The sequence below is a fragment of the Dermacentor variabilis genome, chromosome 9 (assembly GCF_050947875.1).
Source record: "Dermacentor variabilis isolate Ectoservices chromosome 9, ASM5094787v1, whole genome shotgun sequence".
NCBI lineage: Eukaryota > Metazoa > Arthropoda > Arachnida > Ixodida > Ixodidae > Dermacentor > Dermacentor variabilis.
In genome coordinates this window covers 112,387,352-112,411,044 of record NC_134576.1, presented here as the reverse complement: position 1 = coordinate 112,411,044, position 23,693 = coordinate 112,387,352, and the positions used below count along the sequence as shown (strand labels likewise).

At 45.5% G+C, this 23,693-nt stretch overlaps 1 protein-coding gene across 1 annotated transcript; it reads right to left on the bottom strand.

Annotated features, from left to right (window-relative positions):
- Positions 1-4,451: 4,451 nt before the first annotated feature.
- LOC142558137 (uncharacterized) lies at positions 4,452-22,817 on the bottom strand. Its single transcript, XM_075670294.1, has 8 exons — positions 22,599-22,817; positions 21,682-21,974; positions 20,467-20,569; positions 17,869-18,026; positions 16,624-16,758; positions 12,047-12,382; positions 6,921-7,172; positions 4,452-4,988 (listed from the first exon to the last, which is right to left on the bottom strand). Exons 1-8 carry the CDS (start codon positions 22,768-22,770, stop codon positions 4,689-4,691), a joined length of 1,749 nt encoding a protein of 582 aa, XP_075526409.1. The 5' UTR covers positions 22,771-22,817; the 3' UTR covers positions 4,452-4,688.
- Between the last annotated feature and the right edge of the window lie 876 nt (positions 22,818-23,693).

Genomic DNA, 23,693 nt, shown 5'->3' with positions numbered 1-23,693 from the left:
AACGTAAAACTGAAGTTTATTCCAAACACATACACGAATAAATAGGAAAACCTAAACAGAACAAAACAAGGCTATTATATTGAACCTTTTCTGTATGCATTTCAACCAACTGTCTACTCTCCTAAATAAAAGGTTCTCCGTACACTATCCCACTCAAATACCATTTGTCTGGATGCGCCGGAAAATTAAGTTTGCCTACTTATATGACGAGTGATGCTGATATAACTGCTGATCCGAAGGCAAAATTTTGCGCTTGAAGACCATGATTTATTTTTTAGCCTCGTATTTCATTTAGCAGGTCATAGTGAGTAAGCTGTGAGCGCACTTCAACTGGCTTGGCTCTCCTTCAGAGGTGTAGAGGACGTACACTACGTTTTCGTGCGTGGAGATTGGTTTCTAATTTTTATGTTGTCATGGAGTAAGGCGTTCCGGCAGATGTGCGGTGTGTATCCACTGGACAGGGCTGCACGCACAGTAGACTGCAACGTAACGTTGTTTAATATGCCTCTGGGCGCTGAATAAGGCCACCAATTTTCCACCGATCACATCTCCTGCTCCATCAAAGTGATCCACCTGTAACGCTACCTGGTGGCACTCCCATTCACGTCAGCATTGTGATGAGAAGGCAGCTAGCCTGGCTGCCTGGGCGTTGCTGCTTCTCCCTAGCAGCACTTGCCTCAAGCAGAGAAGCGTCATACAAAAGCTCGCTCAGCAGGACGAAGGTTTGTGCATGCAGGCTCCCTAGCCTTACATGCTGTATTGCATAGTTAGAGCACTGCCTTTTCTTTCGGGCAAAAATGTCGTTTTTTTATTGAAGTTGAAAGACTTAATGCGTTCATATTTCGGAAAGCCCGCTAAGTTATCAGGAGGTTGGAGACGGCCTCCGCCCAAGAAAACCGTCACCACAACGTTACATAAGCCACAGGTTAAAGCCGTGGGCTGCTGGCTCTATCACAGCCTTTCTCTTGAACCAGTCCCTTGCGTGGATTGGGCCTATGCATTCATATTACAAGTAGTTTGATAAGATTTATCGGAAGTTTGCACAACACACCAGCTCTGCCCTGCCAGCAACGAAGTCATCACGGAACAGTTTCGCGAGAATAAAGCTTGCGGCTTGACGAGTACGGCCATGCAGAATGTTCAATGGGTTTACCTTTCCAAAGGAGTTCTAGATTTCCTGCTCATAACCCCGTCGCATAGGGAACCGAATTCCTCAGAAGTTTTTTCTCGAGGTGGTGCAAGCGCTCTTATTACGTGTTACTAGTTGCCGTTTCTTTACATAATGTAAATATCTGCGCAGTGCTCGACGCCGTCGTCTCAGGTAAACAGTTGAATAATCAAAGCAACTTTAGATAATTAAGACACATGAACCCGTTGCGGTGGGTCAATGGCTCTTGTGTTTGTGGCGCTGCTAAGCACCAGGTGGCGGGATCGAATCCCTGCCGTGGCGGCCGCGTTTCAAGGGGGGCGAAATGCAAAAAACACCTGTGTCCCGCATATATCGGGCACGTTACAGATCCCCTGGTGGTCAGAAATTTGTCAGGAGCGACGTGCCTCACGATTAATTCGTGGTTTGCGCTAGTTAAGCGCCAAAATTCAGTTCAGTTCAATAAACATGGAAGTTGTCAGTAAAAAGTGTTTTAATAATCCACAGTAAGAGTATTACTCCTTATATGATTGTTCGCGGGCAAATGATCCAAAAGCGATATTCCTTGAAAAATGGCTGTCATTTTACTGCAGTAACTGTTTAATTTTGCCAAAGCAGGTGGCTCCCTTCCAATGCGTTGATATTTATGCGATTATTATTGGCGTTTAGACAGAAATTGTGCACTACCTGGACAAAAAACCAAGCGATGTGGCGAAGTATTTCACGTCGATCGTATTTCACGAAGAACGCGTTGACAGTCTCCAGGAGCGCCGTGTCCTCGACCATGACTTGGTCGCCGTGCTCGAATTCAGGCGAAATGGCGACGTGCTCACACAGCTGGGCGACCCACGCGTCTGTCGTTATATTTGGGCTGTACAACGCTATATCGGACAGCGGGAATTCGGCTGGATGCTGCGTAAGAAGACGCGACGTTTTGTCGCTATCATCACAGGGGTGTTCCGTGTGGGCAGGCTTCAAGAAAGCGTGCAGAGACGTTAGGCGGATGACTGCACAAACAGTGCAGTGCTATTTTGAAAATATCACGGCCATACGCAGTACGTGTAACAGACTGAGTTTACGTTATTTTCATGCACAAGGTAATGTCTCCGGTTACGTTTGCACTAGGTGCGAGGTAAGAGCATAGATTGAAGTTATTCTGTTCAATATTTGTTTATGCGTTCCTCTATCTTCAGGTAAACACCCACAGGCAGATAAACTGCGTGCGTTTCATTAAACGTTTAGATACACGTTTAGATATTCATATTTCCCATGGGCAATTGAAATCTGGAATTGGTTGCCACAGGAAATTATAGAATCAGATTCTGTGGATGGCTTTGTCGCAAAATTGGAGCCATATTTTGGCTGTTCATGAAAGTGTTTGAGTGCGTAGTTCAAAGGTAATGCATTGGCTGAGTGATTGGACACTAGTGCACGTGCGTTTTCATACTGCCTTATGATTTCAAATGTAAATATTGCAATGTGCTGAATAGTGGTGTTTTATAGATCGACGATAACTACAAGAATATTATACGACTGATATTGCAATTGTTTTTTTCCCTGATTCATGTGAAACAAAAAAAAAGTGTCTTGTGTTGAATACCAGTGCTGTTGTATGGCAGTTTTTTTTTGCTTTATATATATATATTTTTCTTTTTTCCTGTTTTTCCCATGCTCATGTGTATATATTATAATCCACTTCCTGTTTGGGCCTGTGCAAAGGCCTACAGTATTGTTAAATAAAAAAAAAACGTCAACGAAACTTAAACTGCTTTAAACATGATATGCTCAGGTGCTTAAGCGTTGTTTTTTGCGAACGTCCTTACGTCCTTGCCACAATGGTAGATGTGTCAAAATGGATCCAGGTATTGCTTAAACAATTTACATAAAAATTCGAAAAATTTGCGTTCTCGCAAAATATGGTGAGACAATTGGTCGAAATGGCACACTCAATTCCCATTACTTCTTTCTCCCTAAAGTTGGCAATTATTTTATTATTCGTTACATTTACAGGTTGAGGCGCAGGCGAATGCTAAATCACACGGAGACGAGCGCTGAAGTGCGACTCAAGGTTTCTTTCTATGCGAGAAGAGCTTGTGTTTATACATGAATATATTTACATGCCTAAATGAAATGAAGAGGGGATGGGGACGGAGAAAGGTGTGCGTGTAAAGGCTAGGCTTGTAGTGTTAGAAAGGTTAGCTATAAGACAATAATTAAAGTTGGTCATAAGTCACCCCTCAGAATTTCGCATCACATGCGAAAAAACAGGTGAGAACGCTGACGCGACTGTGATAGGACATAGTGGGACATAGTGACAGTGTGACATAGGAAGTAACCAGAACAGTTGATGCACAATCAAGCATAGTAAAACGTCTGTGAAACGGACTTGACTCCTTGTATCCTCTATCCTTCTGTCCTGTCACGAAGTGTATGCCGGCAAAATCGGAAGATGCCTCAACACGAATTTGACGGTGCACCGGTACGTTGCGGGGAAAAAATTCTGGTCTCTCGGCTTTGAACTGAATAGACTACAGCTGCTCACTTGACCTGGAAAGCACCACGGTGGTGCGCTGCAAAAGGGACAAGCTAACACGAGAAATCATAGAAGCGAAAGACATTCACACGATGAAACACACGTAGACGTATAGGGGGTTCCAGCAAATGCGGACGCGAGCACACGTAAGAGGAACGGACAGGACAATACAGAACTTAAGTTCTTAGTCCAGCGTTGTCCTGCCCGTTCCTTTTGCTTGTGCTGGCGTCCGTGCTTGTTAGAACCTTATATACTTTCACCACGTACCAACTGGCCCAGCAAACCACACTACTAAAGATGCACACCTATTTCAGTTGCTTTTCGATTTACATTTCAGAAAAAAATATTTTGACGCATCGTTCCTTTTGCTACGTTTTTGGTCATCGTCTTTTTGCGGTAACGTTTTAGGCCTTAAGGTCTCACACCAATGATGTGCCCCCACCCCCTTTGACCAGCCCCCTCCTCCTCTGGAATTACCGAGCCGATGCGTTATATTGAAGCATGAAAGTAATGGCTTCTCGTCTTCTCGCACAGCAAAAGGCCTTCGCTTTCAGTTTAGCGCTGGTCTGGGTGAGTGTTCTGGCATGCTTCGACAGGTCAGTTACATTTAAAATAATCGTGGCCAACCAAATCACCGAGCAATACTTCTTGAGATTATTTCACAACGGCTTCCAGACTATGAAAACGCTGATGGTGCTAACATCTGGTAAACAATATCAAGACCGGTCTTTCATCCAGAAATGTGAAACTTTATTATCGAATAGTGCACCTTCCTGGTTTAAGTGAAATGCTGATGAATAATGTAAATGTTCCTGTTTCACAGTTGGGCGTACACGAAACGAGGGAAATTGCGGATTGATAACAGGCGATCTATCATTTTTGCTGTAGCGAAGAACACAAACAAAGTGGCATGACAACGAATAAACAGTGTTGGACGAGTGACACTTCATTCTTCGAGTCCTCCTTCGTGTTCGTGCGTGTGACCTATAGAACAAGAAATTCAGCATTTCACCAACTAGCCCAGTTCGGAGCACTAATACAGCTGGCCAAGTTTCTCGCCTTTCTGTTCCGTGTCTGCAAGTCCAGGAATCGGTCCAGCACGTCAGAATGGAGCGACTCCATCCTGGCGACTTCCTCTCTGGTCGGCCTTCTGTCACTGGCGTCGGCGAATGCCTCGAAGTAATTAATGAGGTAGTTGTAGTAGACCTCATCAGCGACCAGATTCTGGTGGTAGTTGGACCAGAATGTTATGAGGTTGCCCAAGCGTAGAACGAGGGCGTTCCTTTCGCCGCTGTTGCCTTGCAAAACCTGCAGTTTTTTAAGAACACAGGTAAAAAAATCGCGTGGTTGTTTTTAATGCTGGTACCAATGGCGGCTGGTTTCAGTCAAGGTATGGTTTCAGTGAAGGTGTGCCAGTGATTGGTGCAAAGTGCAGCAACGTCATGCGACAGCCTTCACTGGTTTACAGGTATGTTTTATGACAAACTGGAGTACGCCGTACTGCTTTCGTCGCTGCTTTACCCGAGGCAACTGCACTAACGGAAGTGAAAGTGTAATCCAACAGCTGAGTGCGTACTGGTGGCAGCTACAAGGAAGGTCTCGCACCTTCTGTTTATTAAACTCAACTTTGCACGCGTCTCTTATAACCGTTTTTGGGACAATACATTTTTGACACACTAATATGATCACAGTTTTGTGCTTAAAATAAATGTGTTCTTAGGGCTGTCGCAAATATCCAAACATCAAATAACTCACTCCGGCAGAAAATGCGCTGAGATACTTGTGGCGGTTCGTCACTCAGGTTTTTATTTATCTTCCATACGGTTGTAGGATATAGTCTGCGGAAATCCACAATTAATTATAGCAGGCAAAACATGTTTTCTCAATTTCTCGGTACTTGGCACAATATATAGTGTTCAAATTACTATTTTCTCCGCCAGAGTCAATTGCAATGAGCCGAGTGCTGTCTGAATCCTTCACTTGTTTGTGGCGTCCAGGACAAGAGATATAAGCGACAAAAAAAAAAGATCAGCCATGAGCCATCAAACTTGGACGTACTGGGAACAGCTGAGCGGAAGTAATTTATAAGAAACTAACATGCATCTCTTTGGTAAAGGTAGTTAAACGTGATCTCTTAAGCTTTACCTATGTCTCCAGCGTGCCAAACTCTTTCCTTATATGCGGACTGCTCCTCTAATTGCTCCTGCTGCCTTTTCCTAGTCATTTCTGAACCTATAGAGCGGAATGTAGTGATGTTTCTCCCAAGGTCACGTTGCCTGACACTTTTAATTTAAGAAATATCTAGTCGATATTTCATTGCGGTAGCAATTATATAGACACTCCATGGGAATTATTGACGTAGTCGTCGGCAACGCAGTCGCCATGAGGTTCCGCATAAAGTCTTACTGGGATGAAATCCTATGGCCCTCCGCAAAGCGTATGCTGCAGAGGCGAGGGAAAATATGCAGGTGTGAGCCTAGAAGGATGGTGGTTTGATTTACTCCCATTGTTGAACGTCACATGATAAAGCACACGTAAGGCGGGGGAGGGGGTGTAGATGAGCGTACGTCTCTCTTCTAGCCAGCTCGGGTGCCTGTCCGGAGGCAATACTCAGCGGGGGCAAAGGTTCGGCGATCCGAGACGGCTTGCGGTTGCGTGTTTCACTGTTTTCGCGAGCGCTTAGTGTTCAAGGTGGCGTGACGTGAACCCACCGAGGACACGTTGAAGGTAGCGCGAGCTGAAGCGTCCACCCCCTTCTGTACGTGCTCTCTCTTCCGCTTAGACGATTCCGTCGGATACAACGGCATTAGCTAAAGTGCGCGCTTCGCTTCGCGAATTAGAAGAGCAAGCATCAATATGTAGCTACCGCTGATCCTCAGAAAGAACATATTTGACATAACATGAGTGGCAGCTTTTTTTATTACCGTAATTTTGGTGTTTTAGCAAATTGAACAATCTCCTAAAACGCCTAATCTTCTGCAAAAGCCTAATAGTTAATTAAAAGGACCATATTACAAAGCAATCGTTCAGATGAAATGTTTCACTGTTTAAGGAAATATTTTGGCCCACACTGGCTGCTCATACTTGTCCTTGATATTAGAGGGCTTGAAAGTTATTTAGTGGTTTAAATCAATTTAGTCCATATAATAATTTTAGTAAACATACATACTAAAAGGCTCTCTCTCAATCAACTCCTGCGGTGTGATTTCACGTTCACTAAAGGCAGTATTTTTGCATTACCTGAACTTGAAACCAAAACGGCGTCTGCCAGTTGAAGGCGAAGTCGAGGAGTACGCCCAGGGGGTTCACGTTCAGGTCAGGCTCGCCAGGCCAAAGGATTCGACGTTGCCTCATGAATTTCTTGAGAGCTTCCATGCCGGCGCGTCCATATTGGCTGGCAGGTTTTCCTTGCATGCAGGCCTGGTACATAGCCAACGCCTTCTTCGCCGGAAGGTATCGCTCCGAGCTCATTTCCAGGAGATTTTCGAAGCCCTGTGATTGTTGGAAAAAAATGAACGCCACGACTTCGCGGTGGAGACACAACTTTCGTAGTCAGTCGGGAGTTGTGTGCATTTCTGAGTAAATCAGTTAATGCTAAATAAGCGCGTGGAAGTTCTACGAATGGTTTACTTGAATTCTATGTCAACTGGTCCATGTGATAGCTAGTGCAATGGTAACTCTAGTTAGCGAAGTGTGGTATTAGTAATAGATGGTTGGATCGTGCACAATAAAATAAGTAGTAAAGCAGAGCAAGAAGGAAAAATCATCAAATGCATAACTCTCTGCGAATGTCGCACAGATTACATACAGCTCTTATAGGCCACATAGCATTATACGATTTTCTTCGATAGTCAAATAGATTCCTTACAATTTTCATTGGTCACATAGCTTTCTACAAATATAATTGTCAGCTAACAATGTAATCATTTATCTGGCTAAGCTCACAATCCTTTTTGTTTGTTTGCTCTTCTCACGTCTCGTAGCCAGGAACGATAAGTTCGCAAAATAAAAAATCGTGAGCGCCTGCAGCGCCTTGTGCGGTGTGCAGGAAGGATAACTGTTCGGTAACATTTATAACACTCCTGTTCACATTTTTTAATCGTTCATCTAACATTTAACAAAAGCCTAGGCACATATACAATCACATACACTGACGCGCACTATAATCTCTCTTCTCATAGTTAACAACGAACGCTTGCAATTTGTTAGAGCTCGCTGCCCCCCAAACTCAGCTCCGTCCTAATCAACCACCTGGATGAGGAAAGAAACAGAGCCTGAGGGCACTGACATTAAACAGACAACACGCCCAAGCGCACGTGAATGTCATCTGCAGTATGCCACGACCTCAAGCGTTGTTTCTTCCCCAAAGTAGACATAAACTTGTTAGTTCTATCATGCATTTCACTGAAATAGGTCAAAGTAAAAGTCATAGTCAAAGTATATTATTTAAGCATCAGAAAACAGTTACCTAGGAGGCAGACATAAGGGCAATAATGTCCAACAGAGTGTCAACCCACTTCCCCCCCCCCTTTCCCAAGCATCTCACCCAACATCATTGTAATATTTGCTACATTGCCTGTCGACAAAACTTTCAATTATAAATCAGTGGAAAGCACTGGCAACAATGCATCAAAATGAAAATATTTGAAAGAAGAGTATTCTATATCGCGAGAAATGCGCAACTGAGAACGACTGACATTTGTGACATAAAGTACATGAAAAATCGACAAGCGCAATGGAACAGGAACAATAAAATCAAAACTTAACAACAAACCAAACATTTTGTGCTCATTTATCACGCCCAGATCATACTCACCTGGCTACAGCTGGCTCAAATAATGATATCATAGGAGATTCTTTGTTATCTATGCCAACATATTAAAAAACACCTGTGACAAATAGCTCACTTCTAAGCAGTGATTTAAAATACTAGGAAGCCGTCACTTGGTCAAAAAATTTCTATGCTTAACGAGATAATTAGCACAATTACACTAATTAATTATCTCATTCGGTAATCAATGGCACATGTTTCAATCTACGAATTGTACCTAGGGCGTGTGCAAAGCATACTGACAGGGAGCACATTCTTGAAGATTTGATACAATAATTCGAGAACGAATTCGAGAACAACTTCGAGAACGAAGTTTCGAGACAATGATATTTGGTGTGTCTGACTAGACTAACTAACTAAACTGACTGGCGTTCCAGTTATTTTTGTGCTTAAGTGCATATAATAGGGTTTATGTGGAACAATATTGCATTTTTAGGGCAAGTTTAGTCGCGTATATCTCGTAACAGGTGCCATCCTCAGAATTCGTTCTAAGTGTATATGGCTTGCATTCTCGCTAAGCTACAATTTGTGGATTAAAGTATGTGCCCTAAAGTATTTACATATAAAAGTTATTTATCTGAATTCTGCTATATTGTCATGTTGAAGTGACAGCGAAGAACGACGCAATGTCAAAACTTTGATGTACACATGTAACAGTTTTCGGAGGGGCGAGCTTGCGCCTAACTAAAAGTTACAATCAAGCCCAACCATAGCGAGAAGCAAAGCCGGAGATCGAACACAACAGATAGGATCAACGTTAAACCTCGACTAAGTTCCAAATCATGCAGGCGCGTCTAGCGCTGAATGATAACTAAGTTGTTAGAGGCTGAAATTAAGTTCTTGACAAAAACATAAATAAGTACACGTTTCAATACCCCCCTCTTAAGAAGCATCGTCCCTATGCTGCAAACGCGAGATCAAGGAACTAAAAGCACCTGTAGTAGACAAAAATAACCAACAAATGAAGAGACAAAGTCCCAAAGCTCGTTATAGCGCTGGCTTACAGAGCACAACGTGGACTATTTCAGGCCGCGAGCGGCGCACGGTATTGGCGCGCTGGACTATGAGGCAGTGCCAAGTCACAGTCCAGTGCGCCAATACGTCGGATGATCTTGCAGGGTCCGAAACGACGGGGCAAGAAATGCTCGCTAAATCGTCTTCAACGTATTGCGGTCCAAACCCGAACACGGTCACCGGACTTGTACACCACGTAGTGTCGCCGAATATTGCAGTGCCGGCTCTCACTTTCTCTGCAGGTTCTTGATGCGCAGGAAGGTGAGCTGTCGAGCTTCGGTGCGCTGTACATAGGCGTCGACGTCGAGACTGTCTTCGTGGGTGACGGGCTGCAGCATGAGGTCGAGAGTCGTCGTCGAGTTCCTTCCATAGACCAGCTTGAACGGCGGGATGTCCTTTGTTTCATGCACAGCCGTGTCGCAAGCCAAGGGTACGCACGGTAGAACGACATCCCATGTCTTGTGGTCGATGTCGACGTACTTTTCTAACATGTCAGCTAGAGTCTTGTTCAGCCGCTCCGCAAGACCATTGGTCTGTGGGTGGTAGGCACTTGTGCTACTGTGGCTTGTCTGATTGTATTGCACAATGGCTAGGGGGGGAGGGGGGAGCTCTATGATAAAGGGCGTGTGTGTGCCGCTATGAGGAGTTGCGGGGCATCATGTCGCAGCAGGATGTTCTCGACAAGAATGGCGCCACTTCGACTGCAATATCTATCGGCAGGGCTCCCGTTTCAGCTAAGCGGGTAAGGTAGTCTGTCGCCATAAGGATTGACTTATTTCCAGATGTTGACGTCTAAAAGATTGAAGTAAATCCATTCCAACCTGACGGAACGGTCGGCAAGAAGGATCGATTGGTTGTAACATTCCGGCTGGCATTTTTGGTGGTGTCTGGCATCACTGACAGTTTCGGCATGTATCTAGGTAACGGGTGTCAACTGTAGCCAAGCATGGTCGTCGTTCTCAAACCAGGTACTAGCGGCGTCATCATATAAAGAAAATGCCAACCATTACGGTAGTCCTTAATGCCAAATTTCAGCGAAGCTCTATACGTGTTTCATTTCGCGATACATTGGCTTGCGTGGGCAATCTGTCTGGTGCGGCACGTTGCAAGCAGAGCGAAGTGTGTCGCGACTGTCTTGCCAATCGGAAAATCGGAAGGCGTAGTGCTGGGGTGATTCACAGCAGCCGCCGCAGACAGACGTCCACTCATGCAGCGCTTTCTCTTCACACAAACAACTCACGCTTCACTGGCGCCATCTCGTATCCATCGCCGGCGCAAAGGTGGTCTTGCGCAGCACTAGACTTTTCTTCTCACGCTTTCGCGATACCCTCTTACCCCGTCTTCCTCCTCGCGCTCACTTTGCTATCGCCGTGTTTCATCTCACACTTCACTCCTCATTCGCTTTCATTCTTCGCTGTGCTCATTCGCTCGGTTACCATGCCGACACTCGCTGCAGGAACGGGTGCCTAATATCTGCACTCTAGTATAGACATGGCGCAGTTTGCCCTTCCCGCTCCAGTTGTTGAACGTTGCATCCTTCTTTTATGCAGCCATGTTCCAGGTTATTTAAAGGCTGATCCACGGAAACTAGGTGGCTCCCTGTGCTGTCCAGTTGGTATGGAAGCTAACGATGCTGGGTTCGTCATCGTGGCTCCCGACTCGGTCCTGGTGTGCCAGTTCATCACGGGTTGAAGTCCGTTCTTTGGAGGCAAGTTTTGTATTGTGACGCTACCTTGTCGGTCCGGGACGACCTTGGCGCGGTCTTCGGGGTTCGGGCTTCAAGAACGGCTCTTTGGGGGCCTCCGGTACACGAACACAAACGCACGTCCACCGGATATCAGGTTGTATATAGTAGTGGTGAATTATGACGCATTGTCAAAACTGTGTCCGTTACGAAATTGGCTCAATATTGGGCGAACTTGTACCCAGCAAAAGAAGTTAAAACTCACCCACAGCGACAGCGGTGGGCAAAGTCGGCGATCGTCGAAAGTGAGATCTGTTGGTCAAGCACGTCAGCTTTTATGCATGTCTCGTAAAATGTTCCAGGGTAATCGCTGGTGCGGACGTGCTTCCCGTTAAATGCTAGGCAATTCGCGTCGCGCATACGATCAGGTCACACCAAAGTTCGGTGACAACAGACGCAATAGGTGACTCAAAGATAACCTTCCAGTAAGTTCCAAATCATGCAGGCACGTCCTGCGCTGAGTGATAATTAAGTTGTTAGCCGGTGAAGTGCACTCGACGAAAGGACAAGTAATTACACGGGTCAATGTGTTCAATTCGGCATTTTAATTTCAAGTCCATGTAATGGCTGCCTCATTGAGTAATTTAGATCAATGGTCGTAATTGTGCCATATGCCACAAGCAATTCTTCAAAATTGGTTGAAGCTAATAAAGGAGCATTGCACACCAATATCCCTGGCTTTCGGTACTGCAGGTGGTGGATGCAGGGACTTAAGTCATGGCGGACATGTTGTGGAAGGCAGTTTAGTACATGAAAAGAAAGCTATAAATACTTTACCTTGTACCAGGCCACAACCGCGTCCCTGGTGGTGCCGCTGGCAAAGCTGAATATCTCCTTGGACGGGGGCCACGCGGAGCAGGTGAACGCGTGGAAGTCCTTGCATGGATCCACGCTGGTGTTTATGCGGGCGTTGATAAGCCTAGAGTGCATCACGCAGTCCTCAGTGCTGCACAACATGGACGGGGCTGTACCTCCGCTATGCGACGGCGCCAGCAGAGCGGCCAGCAATATCAACGCTACCGTGGAGATTGCGGCGACTGCAAACGCTATGGCAATGGTGTTCTTGGCGGCACGGGAAGTACAGCGGGGTGGCGTCTGGTTCGTGGTCTTTATCTGCGCCAAATAAAATTTGCGAGCGTCAGCAACTTGCATAATGAGGAAGCATTATATATGCCCAATTAAGCGACTATCCGTCCTAGTCAGCGGGACCGAAAAATGCTACCAACAATGAACGATGGCGCCACAAGAAAAAAAAAGCACGTCAAAAATGTCCCCGACAATCACGATATTCCCTAATGCAACTTGAGCGCAGCTCTATACGTGTTTTCCTTTCGCGATATATTGGCTGGCGCGGACAAGCTCTCTCTTGCAGCAGGTTGCAAACAACAGAGCGAAACCGCAGGGGACTGCCTCGCTAATCTGGAGATTGGGAGAGGCAGCGCGTGGGTGACGCGTGGGAGCGATTCACCCCAGTCGCCGCAGACATAGACCTTGTGCGCATCTCTGGCGCCACCTCGTAGCCATCGCCGTGCACTACGGCTTTCTCCTCACGCTTTCGCCATACCTTCCTTTTCCGCCTTCCTCCTCGCGTTTATGTACCCCGCTGCGTTCTACGTTCGCTCTTTCAACCTTCGATATGCTCGTTCGCTCTGTTACGCCGACGCTTGCCGAAGGAATGGGCCCTTAAGAGCCGTATTCTAAAATGCTCACTTTGACGTCGAATTTTTCAGGGAGGTTCCTCTAAACAAACTAAATTAAAAGTTTTGAAAATACAATTTGCTACATTTTTGTCTGCGTGAGAATTGCACCCGGCCTTCCAGGGTGCGAGATGAGCACGCTCTTCCGACGCTTACCCGACGTTAGATTCAATTACGCTGAATAACCTCAAGAAAAAGGTATGTTGGTTGCTTGGACAAACTGATGCTTGAGGTACGTTTTAATTCGCAAGGATACCAGTTCGCTGATGATTCTGCTGCGACCTGGAGCAGATGATTAATCCACCGATTCATCACACATCAAGTAAATGAATCTAAGAATTGAAAAGTCATTCTGTTTACTCAATTATGGATAGGACGGCGGGTCAGTATATGATTATACACGTATTACCATCAGTCTGAGCATTTAGGGACAGCTAAATATGGACAATGCCCGTCCAAGCCCAGATAGGATCTCCGATTTCGTCCCGGTTGCCTCGCGCTCTCTACGAGTATTTACGTAGACATGCGTTAACTGCAGAGCTCTGTCGTGTTGAGGTGATGTTAAAGAACCGCAGCGGAAAAATGCGAGTCTCGAAACTACCTTTTTATTCGGCGAACACGTCCCCAGCAAAACATATAACACTAAGCACAATGATAGCGGGGAGCATATTCGTCCATGGTCGAAAATCTTATCTGCCGTTCCAGCCATTCGGCTTTAATGCGTGACTCGTCGAAGGAGCCAGCATAATCGCAGGTGCTTGCATGCCTCACAAAAGTATAACACTGTTCGCTTCACACATACAATCTGCGGCCCTATAACGTAAAACTATTCCAATATCTAATGAATACATTTTTGCACCAAAAAAAGAAAAAAAGGACTTGGGAGGGAGAGTACGAAACGACAGATTGAGCGGTGAACTTCAACTGATTTTATTCTTACAGCAGGGCGGGGACAATGAACAAAAGCGCATACGAACATCAGTGTTTCATAGAGCGCCTACAGCGACGTTTCTAACAGTGGCAACTCGTTTTCAAACAGAAAAAACGGACGTATCACTAATACAACTCGTGCGTCTATCTTTTATGTGATATGCCTCCAAAATTTCTCTTGCTAACGTATCACCACTCTTGCCAAGTATCTTTACCTTATGCAGTAGTAGCTGGCATCTGCCTTCCAAGCAAACCATGCGATGCGCAGGTAAATGCGCATTACCTTGGTTGATTACAGACAATTCGTGCTACCGGGCCCCGTCATTAACACATCTCCCCGTTTGTCCAACGTAGAATTTCCCACATTTCAGCGGTATCTCGTAAATAACGGCCGTCGCACATTTCACGTACTGTCTAGTGTGCGTTTTCTGGCATTCTGACTTTTTGTCAATGCGGCTTATGCTCGGACACAGTCCAGCCAACTTGCGCGGCGCCGAAAAAACAATTGGCACACCAAACCTAGTAGCGACTTTCTTCAAGTTGTGGGAAAGCTTGTGGACATATGGCACCACTGCCGCTTTGCATCGTTTTTGGTCGGGCCTAGAGGGATGCCTTCTTCCCTTCACCTTTTGGAGCAATGTTTTTGACACCGCCCCAACGTGCCCTCACCCGATGCAGGCTAGCTTTACTAAGCCATTGGCGAGGCTACACACAGCCGGTTACCCGAGCTCAGTCATTGGGGCGGTGACAAAAACATTCCTCCAGAATGTGAAGGAAAAAACGCATCCCCCTAGGCCCGACCAAAAACGTTGCAAACCCGCAGTGGTGCAATACGTCCACAAGCTTTCCCAGAACTTGAAGAAAGTCGCTACTAGGTTTGGCGTGCCATTTGTTTTTTTCGGCGCCACGCAAGTTGGCTGGACTGTGTCCGCACATAAGCCGCATTGATAAAAAGTCAGGGTGCCAGAAAACGCGCACTAGACATTACATGAAAGGTGCGAAGGGCTTTATTTACGACATACCGCTGAAATGTGCGAAATCCCACTTTGGACAAGCGGGGAGATGGGCTGATGACCGGACCTGGGAGCATGAATTGTCTGTAATCAACAAAGGTAATGCGTATTTGCCTGCGCATTGCATGGTTTGCCTGGAAGGCAGATGCCAGCCACTACTTCATGAGATAAAGATACTTGGCAAGACTGGTGGTACGTTAGCAAGTTTGGGGGCATATCACATAAAAGAGAGAGGCACGAGTTGTATTAATTATATCTCTGCTTTTCGGTTTAAAAACAAGTTGCAGCTGTTAAAAACGTCACTGTAATCGCTATAGGCAACAATGATGTACGCATGCGCTTTTGTTCATTCTGCACGCTCTGCGGTAAGAATAAAATCAGTTGAAGTTCAGCGGCCGACCTGTTGATTCGTATTCTCACTCCCAAGTTTTTATTTGATTTTTTGGCGCAGCAATGTATTCAATAGATCCTAACCAACTTGCCCAGCAACAAGTTTTACTATTCCAATATGTTTTGATTCCAATCTCCTGAAGTCAAATTTGCGTAACCGCCGACGCAAGCATCGGGCGGTGACACGCAGGGTTCTTTAAGGAGAACAATCAAATGCTATTCTTATTTATAGGAGGACACTTTTGTTTGCTTTAAAAACGAATAACATTGCCTACACTGAGCAGCTTGCCTTATCTAATTGTCTGATAAGAGGCGTGGAGCGCGGCTCAAGTGGAGAGGGATTCGATGGGGCCGAGCCAATGCACTGAAAATCGATAACCAGATGAAGAGGGTGGTGCGGCGTCTGCGATTGGTCCGCTTTCCATTACTTAGCTTGGGGTCCCTTGTCGAGAATCGCGGCGGCATGCAACGGAAGGTTAATATTGCCGCTAGAAAGGATCATCAGCAAAGAAAAGTTGACTGAGCGAGGTCGTAAACCTGCGGAAAGTGCTCGAAAACATCACACAGCCGCGCAAAAAGTATTATTGTACGAAAATAAACCCATGCTCTTCGGCAGGTGCGAGTAGTCAGTGCCTGAGCGATCGGCGGAAGCCATCTTTTATTCCTTTCTGAACGGCACAGCCTGCGGCTATTCAGAGGAAAATTCAGTTTTGTTCGGCATAATAACGCGTACATGTCACTTTGACGCGGTGAGTTTTCGCGGTTTTGTGACGTCGCGTGACATGCAGGTGAAGTGGGTGCCGATCGAAAACTTCTGAATAGCGGAGGTCTAATGGCGACAAGGCGCCGAATCAGAAATAACTATATTTCTTTTGTTCTTTGCAGTCATGCTTAATCACTGTGTTCACATCATATCAGATGCGGAGTTACCGCGTTATCCATGACGTCGCGTGACAGACAGGCGAAGTGGGGTGGTTAAAAAGGTTGTTGGCCAATGGCGGAGGGATGATTGCAGAATTGGAATAGAAAAGTTTGGAATAGCGTTACGTTATAGCGGCCCTGATTACACAACACTCACGGTGAACATGCGCTACAGATAGTATAAACGATCATTCGAGTAAGTTCCAAATCATGGAAGTCCATCATGCACTTAGCGATAACTTTAGGTTGTAGGTGGCTGAAGAGCACACACTAGAAGAAAAGGATAAATAAGTGTCAATGTGTGGCTAACAAGCTCAAATAGAAACCCTTCTCATATTTATAATCAACCAAATACTCGAATGACATGTACGTTACTAAGTGGCGGGAAAACATATCTGCTTACCGTTTCTGGTATTCTGCCAGAGCTGCGGAACGTGGAATGCACGTTTCTGACGTCATCGTCGGAAAAGGCACACATTGAAAAACCTTCCGCGTTGCTATAGATCTGGTCTTGCGGTGACTTGATGGGTAACTCTCCCTGCAGGCATCCCGCCAATGTTAAGGTGGCACTGGAACAGTTTATTGCGTTAGCAATTCTTTTATAACCGAAGTAAACGCTTAGTTTGGCGTCGCAAACCCTCATATCTACGATCTCTATGAGCCTGGCCGAGAATATCCCGACAACCCAGTATCCATCCAGAACTCTACTCAATGGTGTAAAACACTGGTCGTTCGCTGCGGCCGCTGGAACTTAATCACTGCTAGAAAATTTTCGTCACAACGAATCGGCACCACTTGTTTTTCGAACTCCGTGAGACATCATTGGGTCATGTTTCTCAACCTCCTCTGCACCCCTCCTAATAGAATTCCGTTTATATAATTGTTGCCTCGCACCCACCTGTTTCAGGTAATAATATTAATAAAAAACTCTGCAGCCCAGCTGCTAGCATCTCAATACGAAACATTCCATTTACCTTTCCAGTTAAACCTCTTACATCAATTTTCTCTTTATATAATTGTTCTCTTGTAAGCGCCTGTCGCATTTAATAAAATATGTAGTGGAGCAGCTTGCTCGTGAAAACGAAACATGTTATTTTGTCTCTTAATATAACTTTTCTCTCGTATCCGCCTGTCCTATTTTATAACTGTAGTAAAGCAGCTCACTCACAAAAATGAAACATTCCATTTACCTTTCCAGTTGTCCAAGGTAGAAACTCTAGATTCGCTTTATAGATTGTTGCAAGGATTCGTGCGAGGAAGGGTAACCAAACTTCCCACTTTTAATGTTCTTGCGCGCAAGCTGTGCTCTTGCAAAATTTTGGAACTTCATTGCAGACCACATATATCACACGAAAGCGGAAAAAAGAACATTCGTAAACATTTTCAGCGCCAGTAAGAGTCGCCGCTGGAGGACACTACCTGATAATGCCTTATTGAGGCATCAGCAACGCGCGAATTCCCAAGAAACATATGTGCGAAATAAATCCCATAATTCTATATATATACATATATATATATATATATATATATATATATATATTTATATATATATATATATATCTGTGTGTGTGTGTGTGTGTGACAGTGTGTAACAGAAGAAAAATAGAACGGATTTCGTATAGCGCAACAGTGTGTTCGCAAGGCGTACCCCTTTTAATGGAGACGCTGCTGATGACCGAAATCCCAAGAAGTCTCTGAGGCCTCCGAAGCGCTCCTTGGTTGGCTGCGAGATCGCGATAGCTTTCTCAGGGACACAGCTGGGCTTGCGGGTCGGCCACCGTTTACCAGGCTGGATTGGATCCTTCGCTGCGTGGCAATGACCCTAACTGTTATAGTTTGTGTTAAGACCAGTGCCAAGAAACGAATCCTCTTATCTATTCTCATCTTCGCTGTTAAGCGCCATCCATAGATACCGTGTAAACCAGCAGTCCGTAATTAATGACCGTAGTCAACCCAGGCAGTATATACGGGTTTTTATGATTCCCGACGCAGTGCTCGTTGGCTTGCTTTCAAAGATCATCTCTTCTATGTAAAACTAATTCTTAGTCAGCTCTTTATTTATTTAAATATGCAGAATCCCTCGCAAAATCCTTCCTTCATGGAAGGTGATGTTCTGGCTCAATATCTACGTTATATAACCCGCCTGTATGTATTGCATTTGGTGTAATTTGCACTTGAGTTTACATATGTTTGGATGCCCCTTGAGCATGGCCTTTAAGAGTGGAACGAGCTAGCAATCAAGGATCTAGGACTGCGTCTCACGCTTCCCGGTAAGTGAGGCTTATGTAACCGCAATGTTTAACGGGAACGCTGGCGAACGCTGCGCACGAAGGCAAGCGGCCGAGCTTTCTGGTAGAAACGCGGCCTCTCACGTGTTGCCGCGCATGCGCGGAGGCGAGCGCCATCTTTGTGGAGTCGTTTCAAGGAACAAAGCGGAGCGCGCCCCTCAAGGAATGGTAGAAATGCTGGAAAAGGGGTTTATGTTTGAGATCACGCGTAACGTAATTATGTTGTCTAGTATATTCAAATGAGAATCCGACGCTATCATGTCTGTAGGCTGTGTTTTGGTTGTGCTTTGCGATCTTTCTGATGCATCTTACATGGAGGAATTCAAGAAGTTCAGTAATGCCTCTGAGCCACGCGGAGGGCTTGCATGGTTGTGGTTCAGAATGATCATTTGCTAAACGACGTGCGACGCAAGACGCCGACATCGCCTTCTATACGAAACGTGACCCTTAACGCTTTCGCATTAATATTTCTTGCGCGCTTTAGCAATTCATCCGCTGAAATCATAACTGGAGCCACAAGTTATCCCTAATCTCGGTGCTGTTACCTCTCGCTCCATTATTATTATTTTTTTGATCAAGAGAAAGAACGCACACATTCAATAACTAAGCAATCAACACTACGCACAGCTGCTGAGACTGCTGAAACCAAAGGCGAATGTTCCCAGAGTAATGACTCATTTGCAATGAAGATAGATCCACGTTGACCTGTCTTCCTCTTCTCCGGGGCGAGAAAAACCACCTCCGAATTTCAAAGTGAATGTCCCGTAGCTTGCGGTTTCCCAAAGGCAATGTCTGTAACGTCTTGTCTTTGGACTCAATGGGGTGTCAACTGATCCGTGTATAGCGCGTGGGTACTTTCTCACACAAACACACAGGTACCCACAAGTACACACACGCGCGCACACAAACACACACAAACTTAGTACTGTCTATTGAGCTGATCCAGAGGGGATTCGGAAGCACCCACTATTCCCACTGACACAGTGCTGCTTACTTCAGCGCTCAGGTTGCGTCTTTGTGAAGGATGAAATTTTGTTACTTCATTCGCATGTCTCTACCCTTCTAATTCGCGTTATCGTTTTCACGATTCGTCCGAGTGCTCACTGAGGCTGCCCTCGCCGCAATCTCTCCCGCCTCACTGGACCGCCAGAATCCACCATACTCCATCCACCATTACAATACTCGATGACGCTGAACTTTACATTTTTATCAAACTGTGCAATAAGGAAAGAAATTGAGTCAGTTTCTGTAGCATAGTTTAGAATTTGTAAGCGACTGTACCAGGTACGTAAAGAGAATGTACGGGTCTTTTATTTTACCTTACAGAAAAGTGAAAATCAGAAAAATGTGAAGAAAGCTTTTGAGCGACGTAAACGACGGAGTTGGTTAATTGCGCCGAATACTTATATAATGGACAAATGCTCTAATTCGAGTAGAAAAGGCAAATTGCGAACTTGCACCATCTCTAGGTTGCTATTTTACTAGAGTGCGACTTGGCGGTTGGTGATGCCTTGCGGTTTCACGGGCGATAGTGTGCTCATGGCTGAAGCCTCATAAAAACCAATGACACGCCGCCAGACATGCTTACGCATCTGTAATGGAATATAGCAGTATTACGGCACAATTCATATGCAAGTTTCTGAGAAGCACAAGAGTGACTGGCTTTTTTTCTTTCTTACAATTGTAAGCAGAGATGTTCATTCTTTCGGAGTTTCTACATGTGATAAAGCCTACAAACAGGAAGCTTGCATATTCACACAAAGAGATAACGAAGTTCAACATCATCGAGGAACCCAGTGTCATTGCAAAGGGCAAACTGTTGGCGTTTCGAAGTGGCCGAGAGACAGCGAATATATTTTTCGTTTCCTTTATTTTTCTAAGAGTCTTTCATAGCAAAAAAAGATAGCATATTCAATTTCTTTTTTCTTTCTGGGAAATCGCAGCTTTCATAAGCTCACCTTTGAGGAGAGCGTCCAAGGCTCGAGTTTTCTCTGACAAAGTCCCACTGGCCGGTGCTGGTTCGTCCTTCCCGCTGGATGATGGTCTTCTTCGGTGAAATACCTGCGTTATACCGAATGCACGCACGTCACTATGCCAGCTTTCTCTTCGTTGTAGACGTGAGCCATGGCCATGCGACAGTGTCGCGCAGGTTGCTGAAGCACTGTGCGTGTATTATATGAATTTACCTTAGCCCACGATGGAAATAAAAGATCTGCTCACAAGGGCAAGCCATACCTCTGCTGATATTTTCCTATGAGGTCCCTTCCGATAACGCGCTGGCGGAAACCCAAATACAAATCACTTTCATGCGGGTTTCGGTGTCAATCACGTCAGCCTGCGCCACATCGCTGCCAGTTTGTACTCTCGCAATGCGAGTGGGCTGTTACTGCACGTCATACAGTTTAAGAAAAAGAAAAGAATTGTTGAATAAACTTAATTGAGTTTATAGACAGAATACGGTTTCTAAATCAGATGTAGTGCCTATGGAACCGCTACCGCTTCCTAGTGGTTGCAAGCGTCGCTGCCGCAATCGACACATTAGTAAATTTTCATGAACGTATAACAATCTAGCTTCAGCCTTACGCGCACATTTACACCATAAGAGAGACTCTGCCCCAAAGGCGTGTTTTCTCGCAAAACGGTGTTCCTCGCGAGCATTGATTCGCAGTCATTCTAGGGTGAAGTCCACTGTGGAGTGCATCAAGACATACGAATTTCCAACAATAATTCATAAACAAAATTCTTGTGCTGCGTTGAGCTACCCCGGGCTTGTATCGTGTGAGTACAGGGATTGGATTAACCTTCGTGCCCGATACTTTAGACGCTCTTGCGGCGTTATCTTCGAGAATCTGTTTCGAAATTTCTAGTAGATTATATATTTTTTTATCGACGGACGAAATCAGAGGGTATTTGAACGCTTTCCTAATCACTGCAATTTGCTGCATTTCTTACAAAATAAACTGTTAAAATTGATAAACGTGCGAAATTCCGATGCATTGAAAGTCAGGGTAACCAAGCCCATGCATATTCTCGTGATAACCATCATTCCAATGCTGGGTGCACTGCGAAGCTCCCAGTAGCAGCTCTTGTAGGAATGCAAGCGGCTGGCCCGTCTCAATGTCGAGCAATTACAAGGCTGAAAGAATTAGTTGGCTCGTTTCAGGAGGGCGTACCGGTGCGGTATCGACGGGATGTTCCTCGGCCCCTGTGGGCGATGTTGGCAGCGACGCATGGTCGGCAGCTCCTTCGGTCTTTTCCGCTGATGACGTCAGAGGCACTGCGGCGTGTTCAGTTTGGAGATCGTGAGAAGTGGGCCCGCTTGAGGGTCCCACAAACGCGACTATTCGCCTTTCGGTCAATGATGGAACTGCCTGGCAGGTCGGGTCCGCTGACGGTCCTGTTAATGAAACTTCCTCTTCTGGCTTCGGCACCGTTGCTGTCTGGTCAACTCTCACTGACCCCGCCGCTGAAAGTGATTCGATTATTTTATGAGAAGATTGCTTGATTTATTGCGATGGTTATGATGCTGTTAACTATATTTGGAAATGTTTAGAGGAATGGCAACGGATGTCAGAAAAAGCGTTCTCTGGCGTCTCTATCGGCGTTCCTGATGCACAACACCAAATGTTAAATGAAATGGTAATCGACCCAACAAACATGATCGAGCTGTCAATTGACTCATTGAACAAAAAATCATCGGAATATAACGCCGCAAAGAAATACCTAGCTTAGCAAAGACGCCACCGTAGAGGGCGCACGAATAATTTTCACAACTTGGGGGACAGTGAAGGATAATGATCCGAGTGTTCTTGCATTCAAAATTCAACAAAGTGCAATTGCCACGGCCTAAAACGAACCTGTTATCACTACATCGGCTAAATGCATCCTCACAGGCACTGAGGTACTAGAGCGAGGGAGTTAAGTAAATGTGGGCTAACGTTGGCCAGTACCTCTTGAGTTGGCTTTCCACGTCGACCAAATGTGTTCATTTATCACGTTTTCTTTAATTACACTGTCGTGTACAAACAAGCGACAAAGTAAAATTGTTAATGGCTACAATACTGTGTACAAGATTGTTGCAGGCACTCACTCGTTTCCGCGGCTTCCGTTGTTGTAGTGTGGGACTTTCTAGGCTTGGGACCTTTTTCTTTAGCGTTCTTCTTCGCGCCTTTGTGCCCAAGGTCTGACTTGTAGGCTTTCGGAGATCGCCTGGCTTTGTCCGCCTTGGGGGACTTCGAGGCTCCTTGCGAAAGGGGTTCCATGGTAATTCCAAAGGGTGAGCAGATGGAACACCGCAGCGCAAGATGGCGTCTTCTTCTTCTTCTTCTTCTTCTTCTTCGATTATAATCTTTCTGATCATGCTGGAGCGCCACTGGTGGCCTTGTGCAACTTTGTAGCCTCAAGAAAAAAAGGAAGCTTTATTGACTCATGTGTGTTGCTAGTTTTCTGTGTGAATGAATGATCTCTAGGGCTTAACGTGCGAAAACCACGATCTGATTATAAGGCAAGCCGTAGTATGGGACTGCAGATTACTTTCGACCACCGGGGGATCTTTAACGTACTTCCATTGCAGAGAAAACGAGCGTTTTTGCAATTAGACCACATCGAATTGTGGCCGCCGCGACCGGTATTTGATTCCGCGATCTAGCCACCACAGCGGGTAGTTTTTGTGTGTGTATGTGCGTGTGTGTGCGTTACCGTTTTATGTTTCGGCTGCAGGAACGCTTGAAGGGGCGTTGAAGTTTTCAGCGATACAAGATTTATCGCATGCTAAACTTATTGCTTCCCAATTTCTATTTTTTTGTAATGTTTAATACAGTGAAGCTGTTTATGGCTGGTGTTCCGTGTATTTATCGTGTCCTTCAATCAATATTTCAGAACTAAACTATCATCACCAGCAACTGCTTGTGCCACTGCTCGCGCCTTCATCGTTGTCTTCTTCCACAGCTGGCTCTGACGGCCTTCATTTTGCTAGCGTTCCCACACTCATCAAGCATCAAGCTCATCAAGCATCAAGCTCATCAAGCATCAGGTCATTGATGGAGATGGAAGGGGCGTTAAGGCCATCCTAGGGCTGGACCTGGAGAAGGCTTTTGACAACGTTCGGCACTCTTCTATTCTTAAGTCCATTTCGGATCTTGGCCTCGGCGCGCGCTTTCATGACTATGTCAGGTCCTTCCTGTCA

Excerpts from the sequence above, each read along its gene's own strand:
- LOC142558137 (XM_075670294.1), bottom strand. The coding sequence starts at position 22,770 with ATGGAACCCCTTTCGCAAGGAGCCTCGAAGTCCCCCAAGGCGGACAAA. Across the intron at positions 21,975-22,598 it reads AACGGAAGCCGCGGAAACGA|CGGCGGGGTCAGTGAGAGTT; the intron begins GTGAGTGCCTGC and ends AATCACTTTCAG. Across the intron at positions 16,759-17,868 it reads CAGCGTCTCCATTAAAAGGG|GGAGAGTTACCCATCAAGTC; the intron begins GTACGCCTTGCG and ends GGATGCCTGCAG.